The following is a 14044-nucleotide window of genomic DNA, read 5'->3' on the forward strand; positions in this document are numbered from 1 at the left end:
GGAAGAAGTCGTGGAAATGGAGTAACCAGACACAGCTTATATGGGATGCAGAACCAGATTTGTGTTCGGGAAGAATTACATGACCTCACAGACTTCATGTGAACCTTGACTTGTGACCATGACTCAATAAATATCAAAGTGGACTCACAACTTGCCGTTGCAGAATGACCTGACCAGACACTGATCCTTCTTCACCACCAGCTCATCATTACAGCTGGGAGACACCACCTGCAGGACAGACACACCTGATTGATGGCTTTGCATACAGATTCTACAGAAAGTTCATTTGTGTCGGTCCAAGTCCACACAGGAAGCAGCGAGGGATTCTGGGTCGTCTGTAACAAGAGTTTATTGTTGCTCATCAAACTGATTGTCCTATATTCTGTGTGTGTGATTACAGCCAGTAGAAAACTGCTGAGAGATTTGAAAATCTACATGGCAGCAACATGACTCTCACACACGCACACAAAAGTGACAGCCTCTGACAGACACACACATCCTTTCATGCAATCCGATTTGTTCCTCCCTTCACCTCCTCAGACCCGAACTCTTCCACAGCAGCATTTTTAATTTCTCTTTGATATTTGGTCACATTGGGGCCTGATGAATGTAAAAACAAAGAATTACCAGATTTTTTTTTTCCACCTGATTTTTGTTTATAGAAAAATAAGAGCCACATATGAGGATATTTGTTTTAAACAGTAGCAGTATAATGACCTCGCAAGTGGACATCAGGCCCTTGTAGAGCAAAATTTAGTATTTTGGTCTAAATAACCCAAAATGTGATGTCCACATATGCGGACGCAGGTCCTAGGAGGTTAAAGTGCAAATGAAACACTAAATGCATAAAAGGTAATAACCAAACAACAAAGGACCACTGACTGTGTAAGTGACACTAGATCCTTGATTTTAACATTAAACTCATTGCTGCAGCATAAAAGCGATCCCCTTAAACCGACTTCATTTCGGTCTCCTTATATTCCCCTGAGTCTCTGTTACTAGTCGGCTAACATAAACTAGTGTAAATCTACAGGGTGGGCCATTTATATGGATACAGCGTAATAACATGGGAATGGTTGGTGATATTAAAGTCCTGTTTGTGGCACATTAGTATATGTGAGGGACAAACTCCTCAAGATGGGTGGTGACCATGGTGGCCATTTAGAAGTCGGCCATCTTGGATACAACTTTTGTTTTTTCAATAGGAAGAGGGTCATGTGACACATCAAACTTATAGGTAATGTCACAAGAAAAACAATGGTGTGCTTGGTTTCAACGTAACTTTATTCTTTCATGAGTTATTTACAAGTTTCTCTTTGCTCACAGCCATTGACATGTCGAAGAGGTTAACACGTGAGGAGCGGATCGAAACTGCTTGCTAAGTTTCGTGAAACTGGTTCAGTGTTGGATTTGGACGCAAGAAAAGTGTCACTAATGAAGAAACATCAGTGGCTGTCCTAGCTTCATTCAGCAAGAGCCCACAGCGTAGCACTCGCCGCATGTCACTGGAGAGTGGCATTAGTCGAACATCCCTTCGGCGGATATTAGCTACTCACAAATGGCACCCTTACAAACTCCAGCTACTGCAGCATCTCAACGAGGATGACCCAGAATTTGCAGAATGGGCAAAACAAAACTTGGAACAGGACCCTCAGTTCACGCAGAAGATTTTGTTCAGTGATGAGGCAAACTTTTATGTGAACGGTGAAGTTAACAAACAAAACCACCACTATTGGTCTGACACTAACCCACATTGGATGGATCCCTCCAAGACTGTTGGAACAACAAAAGTGATGGTTTGGTGTGGTATATGGGGACAACGATAGTGGGTCCATTCTTCATCAATGGAAACCTCAAGGCCACTGCATATTTGAAACTGCTACATTATGATGTGTTTCCTTCTTTGTGCACTGAAGCTGGCACGTTCCCTGAGTTTTTCCAGCAAGATGGTGCACCACCACATTATGGGTGCAGGTCCGAGCATTCTTAGATGAACAGTTTCCTGGAAAGTGGATTGGTCATCGTGGGCCAGTTGAATGGGCCCCAAGGTCTCCCGATCTGACCCCCTTAGACTTTTATCTTTGGGGTCATCTGAAGGCAATTGTCTATGGTGTGAAGATATGAGATGTGCAGCACCTGAAACTACGGATACTGGATGCCTGTGCTGGCATAAATCCTGCGGTGTTGCTATCAGTGTGTGAAGAGTGGGAGAAGAGGGTTGCATTGACAGTCCAACACAATGGGCAGCACATTGAACACATTTTATAAGTGGTCAGAAACTTGTAAATAACTCATGAAAGAATAAAGTTACGTTGAAACCAAGCACACCATTGTTTTTCTTGTGACGTTACCAATAAGTTTGATGTGTCACATGACCCTCTTCCTGTTGGAAAAACAAAAGTTGTATCCAAGATGGCCGACTCCTAAATGGCCACCATGGTCACCGCCCATCTTGAGGAGTTTGCCCCCTCACATATACTAATGTGCCACAAACAGGACTTTATTACGGTGTATCCATATAAATGGCCCACCCTGTATAGACGGCAACCAACCAATCCAGTGATGTCACGTTTCGTACTGACAGAAGATTGTGCTAAACATGTTTTAAAACTTTAAGCACTTCTTTCTTAAATCCAGCCACAGAGAAAGTGTTACATCTGTCAGTTTTAAGCGCAGAGCTCCGTGGTTTAAGTTAGCCTTCACACAGTAAGTGTTTCACATCCACTTTAAAACAGGTTTGCCAGTATTTTCCAAGAACTGATATTTGTTTTATGTGAAAGACATGCAAAAGATTTAACAACAATCTATATTTCACATGTGGTGATGCTAATGTGTTGCAGTTTATTACACTTTAGACATAATAAACTTAAGAAATTATTTAGCCGATTGTGATTTGCTTTTTTCTTGTTTCTTGATTCTTTGTTCTGTTTATTATTAAGAGCACACTGATTTGTGGCTTTATATACGACTGTAATACATTTAACAATATTCCTAATATTTTGTCAGGGTTGGAAAAAAAGCATGACATTTCCAATAAAAATGAAGATGTGCTGAGAGGGCAAAAAAGCTCACTTTGTGGCCAAAGAGGAAGAAATAAGATTAAACGAGAACAATGAACATTTTAAATAACGGACAAAGTAATAAAACCTTCAGTGTAACTTACTGTGTGGACAGTCTAAATCTTCACAGTCCATCATGTAATCTACTCTATTCTTGTGCTGTTCGATAATCCTGTCTTTAAACACTTAATCACATCTCAGCTGACCTTCTGACAGCAACTAAACAGTCCTTTTCCCCACTTCAACAAGGTAACGTGGATGTTTCACCTGCAGTGGTTAGTCATCACATACATGAGGTAGTTATAGCACCACCCCCACTTTATACAGTAACTGTGTCAGTTTACCAGAGCCAAGAACCAGGTGCTCGACTCTTCTTCGTTTTCAATGCTGCAGACTTGTCCCAGCAGCTCGTCATTTAGCCGCCTCCTGTCCTCATCGTCATCTTCACTAGATGAAGACTCATTGTCTTCATCGGCCCTGAGACACAAACGCAAAAATCAGAACTTGCTCTGCAGCTGGTTTCATAAAAACCATTTAACATGTCCAGAGGGAGAAGGCACATCAACACTCACACAGCCTGAGAAGAACGCCGTCCACCGCGGTTTGACTTCTTGCCGATGACTGGAGTGCCAAAATGTTCTGGGTTCGTCAACGGCAGCTGATCCAGAGTCTGCGAGACAGTGTTGAGAGCATCAAATACATTCAGGTGTTTTTAGGGTTATCAAGACCTTGGCAAAGTGATCCCATCCTGGGAGGACTCACCTCACTCTCTGCAAAATGCCTCTCTCCCTTCAGACAGAGAGACGTTCGACGGAGAGTCTTCTCATCGCCGTCGTCAAACACTGAAAGAAACGCACACACACAGTTTGTAAACCTACTCGACACCACCACTTTCAATGTTCACACTAAGCTGATCCAGCCTCATTTCAACTTGGAATCCAGCGCTCGTTAACATCCACCCAGTCTGACAGAGGACAGGCAACAGGCATGTTTGACATGTAAAGTCAAATGTCTACAGTTTGCATTCGATTCACAAGCAGCTGGGAGACTACAGATACCTGAGTGTTCAGCTCAACAGTACAACTGGTAAAGCTGCTGACAGAGCTTACTCTGTAGCTTTGTTGCTGTAATACTGCAGATACTAAGAATTATTATATGATGAATAAAGACAGATGTTCTCCAGTGCTCAGACTGGCAGTGAACTCACTCTGTTTATAAAAACCCTGTAACACTAGAAAACTTAAGTCACCATGGCAGCAGCACTTTGAAGTAACATAGCTGCTTATAAAGATTATAATCCCTGTGGATAAGATTAGAACTAGTTCTGAAATATAATCCAGACCTTAGATCACTGTGTGTCTGCACTGCTTTGATAACGTAACAGATTCATGTTGTGGCAACCTATGAACCCTTTGTTAAATGTTGATGTGTGAGAAACATGAGGAAGCACCAGACTCACCCACAGTGTAGAGGCTGGCATCGGTCAGCTTACTGATGACAGCTTCACTGCATATACCTTCACTGGTCTTCACCTCCACTGTGGAGCCCACCTGAAGCACAGAAAAACCAAATTCAGCCCTTAGACTACAACAACAACAACAACAGCTCCTTTATCAGCAGTTTGACTGTGTTTATTTCAAGTCATCAGGGCTCACAAGGACACTTTCTACACATGGCGGGATATTTTCATTTATTACGATGGTTGTTTCAGACAAACTGCGACAGGGCAGGCTATACATTTCTCCACAGGAAAAGAGGCACTCAGCTAGATTCCCCCAAAAATTTAATCAATGGCAACTGAAGACAAGATGATTTTCTTTAAAAACAAACAAACGTATTATTCATAAAGCATTCCAGAGCCACAGTCAGTTTAATGAAATCAGCATCCTCCACCTTCTGGACCAGTATACTGTCAGGATGCTTGAACACGACTGAACTAACACTTCAGGTCTACTGCTTCTTATAAACCAAGAAAATGCACAAGAACTCTGATTTGTGATCAGAACTATAAAAACCTGTCACAGGCATGAATATCATAGTAATTTGGGGCTTTTCATGATTTCTTAAACTGGTTTCCAGGTTGGAATGACGGTACCATATACATCTTTATTTCAATTTAAATAGATCCAAATCACAACAGCAGTTGCCTCAAGACACTTTATTCTATAAGGTGGAGACTGCACAATAATACAGAGAAAACTCCAACAATCAAACGACTCCCTTTGAGTCAGCGATTGGCAACAGTGGGAAGGAAAACCTCTTAACAGGAAGAACCTTTTGTCAGAACTAGGTTCAGGTGAAGTGCAGCCATGTTGGAGGTGATAGGAGAGCCAGGACAAAAGACTGTGGAACAGTATCGTGCACATCACCTTATTAAGATTTTTGGGACAAGTCAGGTTTGTCTGAATGTGGAAGCAGGAATTTAGAGATTATCTACATCTTTGTGTCCTTAACACATGAAAAAGACTCCCTATTCATGTGAACAAACTGAGTCTGAAATATTTGTTATTTTAGAAAAAAACAAGAACTGGGTGCTCGAGTTTTATTTCAGTGAGCTGGATCTCCACCAGATGCTTTTGGTAGCCATGAAACCTCTGGGATAGTCTGGCTAATACTTGACCGCTGGCAGAAAGAGTTCGTTTCAGTTGGATATTTCCTGTAATGGACTCTGTGAGGAAACCAACTGGGTTTATTGTGTAGTTCAGAAATAGGGCTGATGTTGGGGCATGGAGAGGCCATTCCAGAAGCTCTGATGTGTATCTGAGACGGCTGCAGCTGCACATGTCGTGGCAGACTGGTTCTCAGTCAGTGGTGATGAAAAAGTCTCTCTGCTGTTCCAGCAGATTATAGTTCATGGCAGGCTTGAGATTTGCTTGTTCTTAAAAATCCTACCAATTTCCTATCGTCGTGGGTTTTCTTCGGGACCTTGTGAAAGTGGTGAAAAACGTGTACGTATGTGCAGCTGTTTGAGCGGATCATCTTGGAATCTGCAGTTGTTGAGAAATGGCTCCAAGACATCTTTCCAACTGGTGTTAATCACAATTCTCCTTAGAGCTGCACTGTGCTCCTTGGACATTTACCAGTTGGTAAATGGACTCATGCTTTTCTATTCTGAAAAGAGTACACAACCTGCCTCATTCACACCACTTTTTTCTGTGCGCCTTCTACGCAACATTTGCAAACATTCATACTCCGAAGTATGGGTATCTCGCCCAAGGATATACGGCATGCAGACTGCAGCAGACGGGTCGAACCACCAGCCTATCGATTGGTAGGCGACCTGCTCTACTACCCGAACTACTGCCACTCCTAGTAGTCATATTATTCATTTAACCCAAAAAGTTGATTCTGTTTCAACTTTGACGTTTTCACTGGGATATACGTCTCGTCACTCATCCGAGTGATGACTTCAGTCAGACTGAAATTTTAGCAAAAGGGGGAAGTTTTGGGAGTGACGGTGGCAAGAGAGCGCAAGCAAGCGAGAGAAAGAGTTTTGATGCGAGAGATTTGTGATGTTTATGGTGCTTGAACTGTATAGTTAGTGTGTAGTGTGGTTGTTTTGTGTGTCAGAAACAATGAGGACTCTGCCAAAGGCAGACTGCAGTGTAAACACAGCCTCCAGGTGGAAAACAGGAGCGACACACCTTCACGCCTGCAGGTATCAGGCTGTGATGTGCTCCTCTGTCTTATAGTGGACAGACATTTTTTGGAGCAGCACAAATCATTTGTGTGGTCTCCTATTTGATGCAGAACACCTGATTGTTCTGTAAATTGTATTAAATGGTTATTTTTAAAAAAAATGTGCACAGTTTTTTAAAACTAAATGCAAATAGAAAATGTAAAAGTTATGAAAGTGATTGGTTAACCATGTCTGTGGTTTTTACAGTGAAAGAAAATTACAACTTTTCACTCTTAGGTTTTTTTTCTGGTTTTAGATCAAGTGTGTTAATAATGTCAGAATGAAACAACTAAATTCAGACACGTGAGGCTGAAGAGTGATACCAAACAAGGCGAGGTAAACAGTTTTAACAGTCAAATAAAGAAGTAAAATCCAAAGTAGCCAAAAACAGCAGTTATACCCTGACGCCCAGAGGGTTAAGCGTTCAAGTGAATAAGTATCAGAATAAGTTAACAGTTCATCTGCATAATTTAATACTATTTCTGGAGGCTTACTACTGATTCTTTCGCTGTGTAATAAAAGGCTGGTGGATGGAGCAGGTTTGTTGATTAGGTGCTTTGATGAAGGACTGCCACTTTTGCCCAGATTTTAATAGTGATCACAGGAACAGTGCTGCTCTTTTGGACACTAGAGACATGTTTCCTTTCACTCAGCACCTCAGTAACTGCACCTTTGCTCTTTACAGTGTGTGAAAACAACTCCGGCTCCATGTTAAACTTACGAGCGTAACCATCCCTGCTGCTGTGTGCTGTCAGTCTTCTTGTTGAAAAGCTGTTGTGAAACCTTTTACTCGCTGCTCCTAAATGCATTTCTATAGCAGATCTGTTTTTAGTTGCAAATGTGAGTGAAACCACTTCCATCGTTTAATATATCTGTGCGCTACAGGGCCGTGTGTTAAACCAAGCATCAAAGCAAAGAAGTTGCGTCGAGGACTTTTTATAATAGAATTACTCGATGAATCGTTGCAGCCCTAAATTAAACCATTACTTTACCAGGTTACCAATGTAGCTCTACACGGTTCCGTGCTAGGACCCTTTCTGTTTACATTATAGATGCTTCATGTAGACTGTATCATTTAAAGGCACAGGATGCACTTCATTGCTATGCATGACACCCAGCTTCAACTATCCATGGACCATCTATATCTATGATAGCCAGATCTCAGACTGGCACTTTGCTTTCAGACTGCAGGCTTGTTTGTGGTTCCTAGAGTATTTAAAAGTGGAACGGTAGGCAGAGCCTTCGGGGCCCGCTTTGGTGGAACCACTTTGGATTTGACAGCCTTTTTACTTTTGAGATTAGGCTTAAAACTTTTTTTAATAAAGCATTTTTTGATTAAGGTGTCCTTGAATCCTCCCGTACACTGTAATCCACAGTTTTCATGAGAGCTATTGGGACACACCAACCTAGTGGGCAAAAACAGTACTGCAGTCCTTCTCGCTCCCGCCATCCTCTGACTGTGTTCGCGTTAGCCAAACTACCAGAAGGTTGCACTGCTATCTGATCCACTAAGCAATGTTTATTTACAGCTACAGGGCACAGAGTATGGCATTGACCTTTGAACCCTGCCTTACAGGCCAAACTGTGCCAATCCCTGCTTCCTCACAGCAACTGCGGCTCTCAGTTACCACTCATTTAACCTGACATTAAAAAGATTTGGTCGACTTTATTGTTATGACCCATGAGCTTTTATGCTGAGGCAACAGTGCTAACCACTGCACCACCATTCAATCATGGGCTGAGATTTTCCACACACACACTAGTGTATTCTGTATTCTGACTTAGTCTTTGTTAAATATTGACACAGTATAAAATATCATGTTGTTAGTCATCTGAGGTTTCATTAGCATAATTTTAAGACCCATCAGGTCTAGATCAGGGGATTCAAACTTAAATGGCATGTGGGTCATCTCACCGGAGCATCACCTTAGTGCTCAAGTAGTACAAAAACAAACCAACAAGAAAACACCCACAAATATTTCTTAAAATGCAGTTTTAGGAAAAAGTCACTTCAAGAGCCAAAGTGCATTCGATTTCTCCACATCAATATACAGGCCGCAAGTGGCCCCCGGGCCGCGAGTTTGAGACCCCTGGTCTGATTGTTTTTCATTATGTCCTGATATCGAGGAATCTTTTTTTCCCCCTGGCTCACTGTTGATATCTGATACATCTGATCCAGCTTTCTGGGTCAGTATTAGGCTAATATTGAATTAGATCATACTGCTGCCACCACACATTTTAGCCCATGGCCGTCTGCACGACAGTAATCAGGTAGCTTTACATTTAATCTGTGTGGTAGGGCTGCTCGATTATGGCAAAAATGATAATCACGATTATTTTCACTGAAATTGAGATCACGATTATTTGACGATATTTATTTAACCCTTTAAGACCTACTATAGAACCAAGTCCACCAGAGCTTTTTTTTTTTTTTTTACATGCTGTAGTGCCATTTGTGGGAGCATTTCAAGTTGCTATACATCAATACAACTGTTATAGCCCATATTTTAATAATATGTATGCATTAAGTCCATAGTAATTACATAAATTGCAAAAAAGTGCAATAAACTACAAAAAAATTGAAAATCGCTTTTGTTTTGTTTACATATATTTCTACTTGGAGAAATTTAAGAGGTTTATCCCTCAAAACTTTAAATACAATAAAGTTGCAAAAAATAGTTTACAACAACAGGAAATTTATTTTGAGTGTCTTCATAGTTTTATTTTGGAGATACAGTTTTTATATACTGCAGGAAAAACAAAAAACAATCCTATGATGCAAATTTGCAAAGAAAACAGCAGGTGCATCATTTCACTGTGGGAAGTGATAGGAACAGCTGATGGATCGGCAAAGCGTGTTTCTGGAATATTATGTTTTTGTTCCTGCAAGCGCTTTTTATGCAATTTTTGCAAAGCTTTATGTGGAAGGAAACCGTGACCGAGGACAAGCTGATGGCATCAGATGTAAGTACAACTCCTCCGGTTTCATATGCAAAACAAATTATTGCGCTAGCTTACACGGTTCAGGTTCTACAGGGATTTAAAAATAGTTACACAACACGGAGCGTGCTGCTCTGACCGGCTTTAAAGGGTTAACAATGACTTTAAAAAATAATATAACATAGTGTGCAACACCACTGAAGTTGTTTTTTTTTTTTACCTCTTTTCAACCAACAGCAGTCACTCTCCTCTCCAAATAACTCCTGCTTAGCTTTCCGAGCTTCCCTCGGGTCCTCTTAATCAGCGGTCTCCAACCTTTTTTGCGCCACGGACGGTTTATGCCCGACAATATTTTCACGGACCGGCCTTTAAGGTGTCGCGGATAAATGAGGGAGGGGCTAATAATCGGCTCAGTCATTTTTAATGATCGTTGAAAGTCCAGATCGTAATCGTGATTAAAATTCGATTAATTGAGCAGCCCTACTGTGTGGTTTAATTGTGAACATTAAGTTAAAGAGGACTTAAGCAAATCTGAAAAGTCAAAATTACCAGTAGCAATAAAGATCATGATCATCTTACCCTCAGAGATCCTTTGACCTGGTCGTCTTGCACTACCTGGGAAGTACTTTCACCTTTTAGAGTCACCTGAAGACACAGAAAGACAAAGAATACTGATGATTTCTGAACAGAGATGAAGAAACAATGATGTCACAAGACTTTCCCCCTAAATGTTAAAAATAAATAAACCAGGATAAGATGAGCTGAAGCACCCTGTTCTTTATGTCCCTAACAAGAAATCTGAAACTGGAGCACGTGCACAGATGTTTGAATAACAGGAAGATTTAACAAATACACCAAAAACAAACAAACTGTCTATAGGCGTCACCACTCAGGCAATATCGTCAAGTCAGCATTGACATAGGAAGAGAACTGAAAACTTTGCTGAGTGTTTTTTAGCAAAGTTTTTTTCCACAGAGTCAAGTTTTCAAACTGGTGCAACTTCACATCTATACATCTTTTAGCTTCTGTACTGGAACGTCATTAAAGGGCAATAAAACTGACACGGTCACACACTCGTGTCCTCAACCGGGCTGTGGTGGTGGCGGTGCATGCACCAGGCTACAAAAGTCAAGAGGTGCACAACTAGCCAGCGGCTGCGACATGGTTTTTGGTGTGCAGTGAGTAAAAGTAAAGACTCCTTTATTGTTGCCGTCCTTGCATTTCAGCAGACCACAATGAATGCATTGTTACATGTTTTCACTCTACACAATAAACTAGCAAATATAATAATATCGCAAATGTAAGAAAATACAGAAAATAGTAAAGTAACAAATATAAAAATACAGTTCTGCTAAAAGGATAAAAGGATATTACATTTGTTGGTAGCCATGGACTGTGAGTGATACTGAATACTGAGCCACGATATGCTAGTGTTTTGCACTGTGATGTAATGTCACATACAGGAGCATTGTAAGGACATCATACTGGATGTCACACAGGGATTTTGCAGGTAGGGCCTGGTGAATGAAGCTCACCAGGTCCATTCACCTACGTTAGCCCTCAGTGTTCTGACGGCCTGGATGCACCTGATGCCAGAGGTCACGGCTTTGAACAGGTGCTGTCCAGGGTGAGACAGTCGGCAGCAACAGCGACTTTCTCAGCTCAAGGACGGGAACGGAGAACGGGTTCTTATAGGTGTACGTGGAACAAGTTCTTGTAGAGAACTCTGCTTCTAACTTTGCTACGATCAGCAGTTAGTACTTAGTTCATGTTAATAACTGACAAAGGTTTTTTGGGCAACATAACATTCTTGCCATTTCCCTAATATAGAGCATCACTTAATGATTTCTATTATTACATCAATGTGTTAACTGTTTAAGCTGGACATGTCCTCTGATGATAGGACACCCACAGCTGGCTGTCTTCTGCAAACTCAGATCTCTTAGGTGACAGTCACAGACGCATTATGGGATGTTTAACCTCCAGATGAAAGACTTGGCCTGCATGCAAAAAAGTGGGTCGATATAAGCCTAACGAGTAAAACATCTGCCACATTTGAATGAAATAGTTAAGCAGCGAGTTAATAAGACAACTTCCTAAATGAATGGCTGCAGCCTCGTTGTAAAGTAAATAAAAGCCCTGGTGTGCAGCCCCAACAGGCTGATGTTCAAGTAATACACTGCTAGAAATCCTGGTGTAATGTTAGAATAAACTCCAGGAGCTGCTGTCAATGATCATCCTGGCTCCAAAATAAAAACTAGCAGTTGCCATGTTACCTTTTAGGTTTAACAAATAAGCACATGTGAGTGAGTTGTGTGTGACATTCACAAACAGGGACGGGAATCGAGAACTGTTTTGTCAGTAATCACCCCTACACCGATCACAAAAACGAGGGGAAACGCCTCCAACAGTCAAACATTTGACCTCACAGCAGGCAGTTACTTTGCACAAATGAAAGGTTTATTTTTCAGACAACTTCTTACTTTCACTTCCTGCATTTTTAAACAAGTATCTGTACTTTCTACAGATATTTGTAGAACAGGCTCGTTACTTTAGGTTTAATGAATTTGCAGAGAGTTATTATTCACGTCACTGCATGCCATCAAGCTGATTTGAGCCTAAACAGTAACGCATGAAAGGCGGTCCCGTTCCCATACTAATCTCCAGGGGATGTCACATGAAACCTGATGATGTGTAACACAGTCAGGAAATCAAGTTGGCCGGTGTTTTTCTTTTTGGTTGGCAGAACCTGAGCAACTGCAGATGTCAGTGAGCACTTCAGCATCTCGCTATCGCTAAAGGTGCAGCTGCTGTACTTCACAGATATAGGTGTGTACATCCACAAAGAGCAGTAAACCCCAGATCAGCTGATCACAGCCTGCAGAACATCTACAGGAGATCTCAATAGAAATGACTGCGATTCCCACACTGAGCCACTACAGGCGAGTTTAGGGTTCCCCCACCTGCTGAATCCCACTTTAACAACTGACTGTGCTCATTTTCTTACACAGGAGCAAAGTCACCCTCTGCAATGTAGGACACAAAAATAAAAAAAAATATATCTATTTTTCTTCTTTTTCTTCTGATTGAAGCAGAGTAAAACCAGATTAAAAAATGAGACTAACAGTTTGTATTCATCTTCTAATATTTTATCACTGCATTAAGGCACATAGCTCAGTTAGCTTTGCACAAAACGTCCTCCAGAGACCTACTCTTTACTTTCTTACCTTTCAGAGCCTGTACTTTTAATCAGTACTTCCACTTTTACTAGAATATTTTTTAACACTAGTATCTGTACTTCTACTCGAGTACAGAATGTCTGTACTTTTGCCACCTCGTCTATAAGCAATCAAAGCAATAACAGAATCTGAATTTCTTCTTATCAATCCCCATCCCTACCTACAAGACTTGTGGGTTTGTTGTGGCACAGTGTGCGAGAGACATACCAGCACACTGTTGCAGTATTTGCTATAGGGGAAAAGCAAAGTTACTTTAGTCAGCAGTAACTGTGCTGTATAAAAGACGTGGGCACAGCCACTGTGATGTCACCACAACTAAAGCGGATATAAATAAATTCTGCATTTGCTCCACTTTTATAAACTGCTGGTTATATCCACCGTCTACATTCAGTTTATGGCTTTAATGTGTTACATCTAAACAAACTTTACATCAGCAGGTGTCCAGGTATACTGAGACTCACACAGCTGGTGGCAACAGTCAGCCTGGTGACTGCTGTCAACCAGATGATGTTTAATACTGGAAGCTGTCGTACACTTCTTAAGCTCTGATTAATTACTTAAACGACACAATGACAGGGAAAAGGCCTTACAACAGAAACAAAACATTAAAAAGTTGTTTTGGTCGTTGGCCAAATCGGGGCATCCCCAATACTGAAAGGCTGCGATCTAATATCTTCACAGAGGTATGGGACACGTTGTTTACCATGAAGTAAGTAGTGGAACACATTCACAACACAGGACTAGATTCATATCCAGGTTTTGAAGGAACTGTGGTAAGTAGGCCACTGTTAAGCAGAATTGAAAGCTTAATTAATTAAAAACTATTCCTTTGAAAAATCAGTCCATCCCATTTGTGTCTGACATGTACTCAGGGTCAGAAATCACAGTGACCCAATGATATTAAGCGGGAAACACTGACAGACCAGACTGTGGTCCTCTGGAAATCCTGATGCTCATGAGGATGAAACTTCTGCTAATCTTACCTTGACTTTCACCATGCGCTTAACAGTCTTGATCTTGGCCTCACAGAAGGCTCCTCTGTACTTGGCACTGACATCAGTCCCCACTGTCAGGTAGGCAGGCTCGTCTGCTACCTGAAATGCCAATACAAACATACACATAAGCAG

The 14044-nt window shown here is 41.3% G+C and overlaps 1 protein-coding gene across 3 annotated transcripts in view; it reads right to left on the reverse strand.

Moving 5' to 3' along the window:
- arid4a (AT-rich interactive domain 4A) overlaps positions 1-14044 on the reverse strand; it is a 38897-nt gene that overhangs the window by 22655 nt on the left and 2198 nt on the right. For all 3 annotated transcript variants that reach the window (XM_082515718.1, XM_082515717.1, XM_082515719.1), the window contains exons 3-9: positions 13901-14011; positions 10258-10323; positions 4519-4609; positions 3822-3901; positions 3632-3729; positions 3404-3536; positions 149-228 (exon numbers count right to left, since the gene is read on the reverse strand). In XM_082515718.1, the coding sequence (XP_082371844.1) occupies positions 149-228; positions 3404-3536; positions 3632-3729; positions 3822-3901; positions 4519-4609; positions 10258-10323; positions 13901-14011 (659 nt within the window). The remainder of the gene's footprint in view (positions 1-148; positions 229-3403; positions 3537-3631; positions 3730-3821; positions 3902-4518; positions 4610-10257; positions 10324-13900; positions 14012-14044) is intronic.

This window comes from Aulonocara stuartgranti (genome assembly GCF_965226115.1).
Source record: "Aulonocara stuartgranti genome assembly, chromosome: 19".
Classification (NCBI taxonomy): domain Eukaryota; kingdom Metazoa; phylum Chordata; class Actinopteri; order Cichliformes; family Cichlidae; genus Aulonocara; species Aulonocara stuartgranti.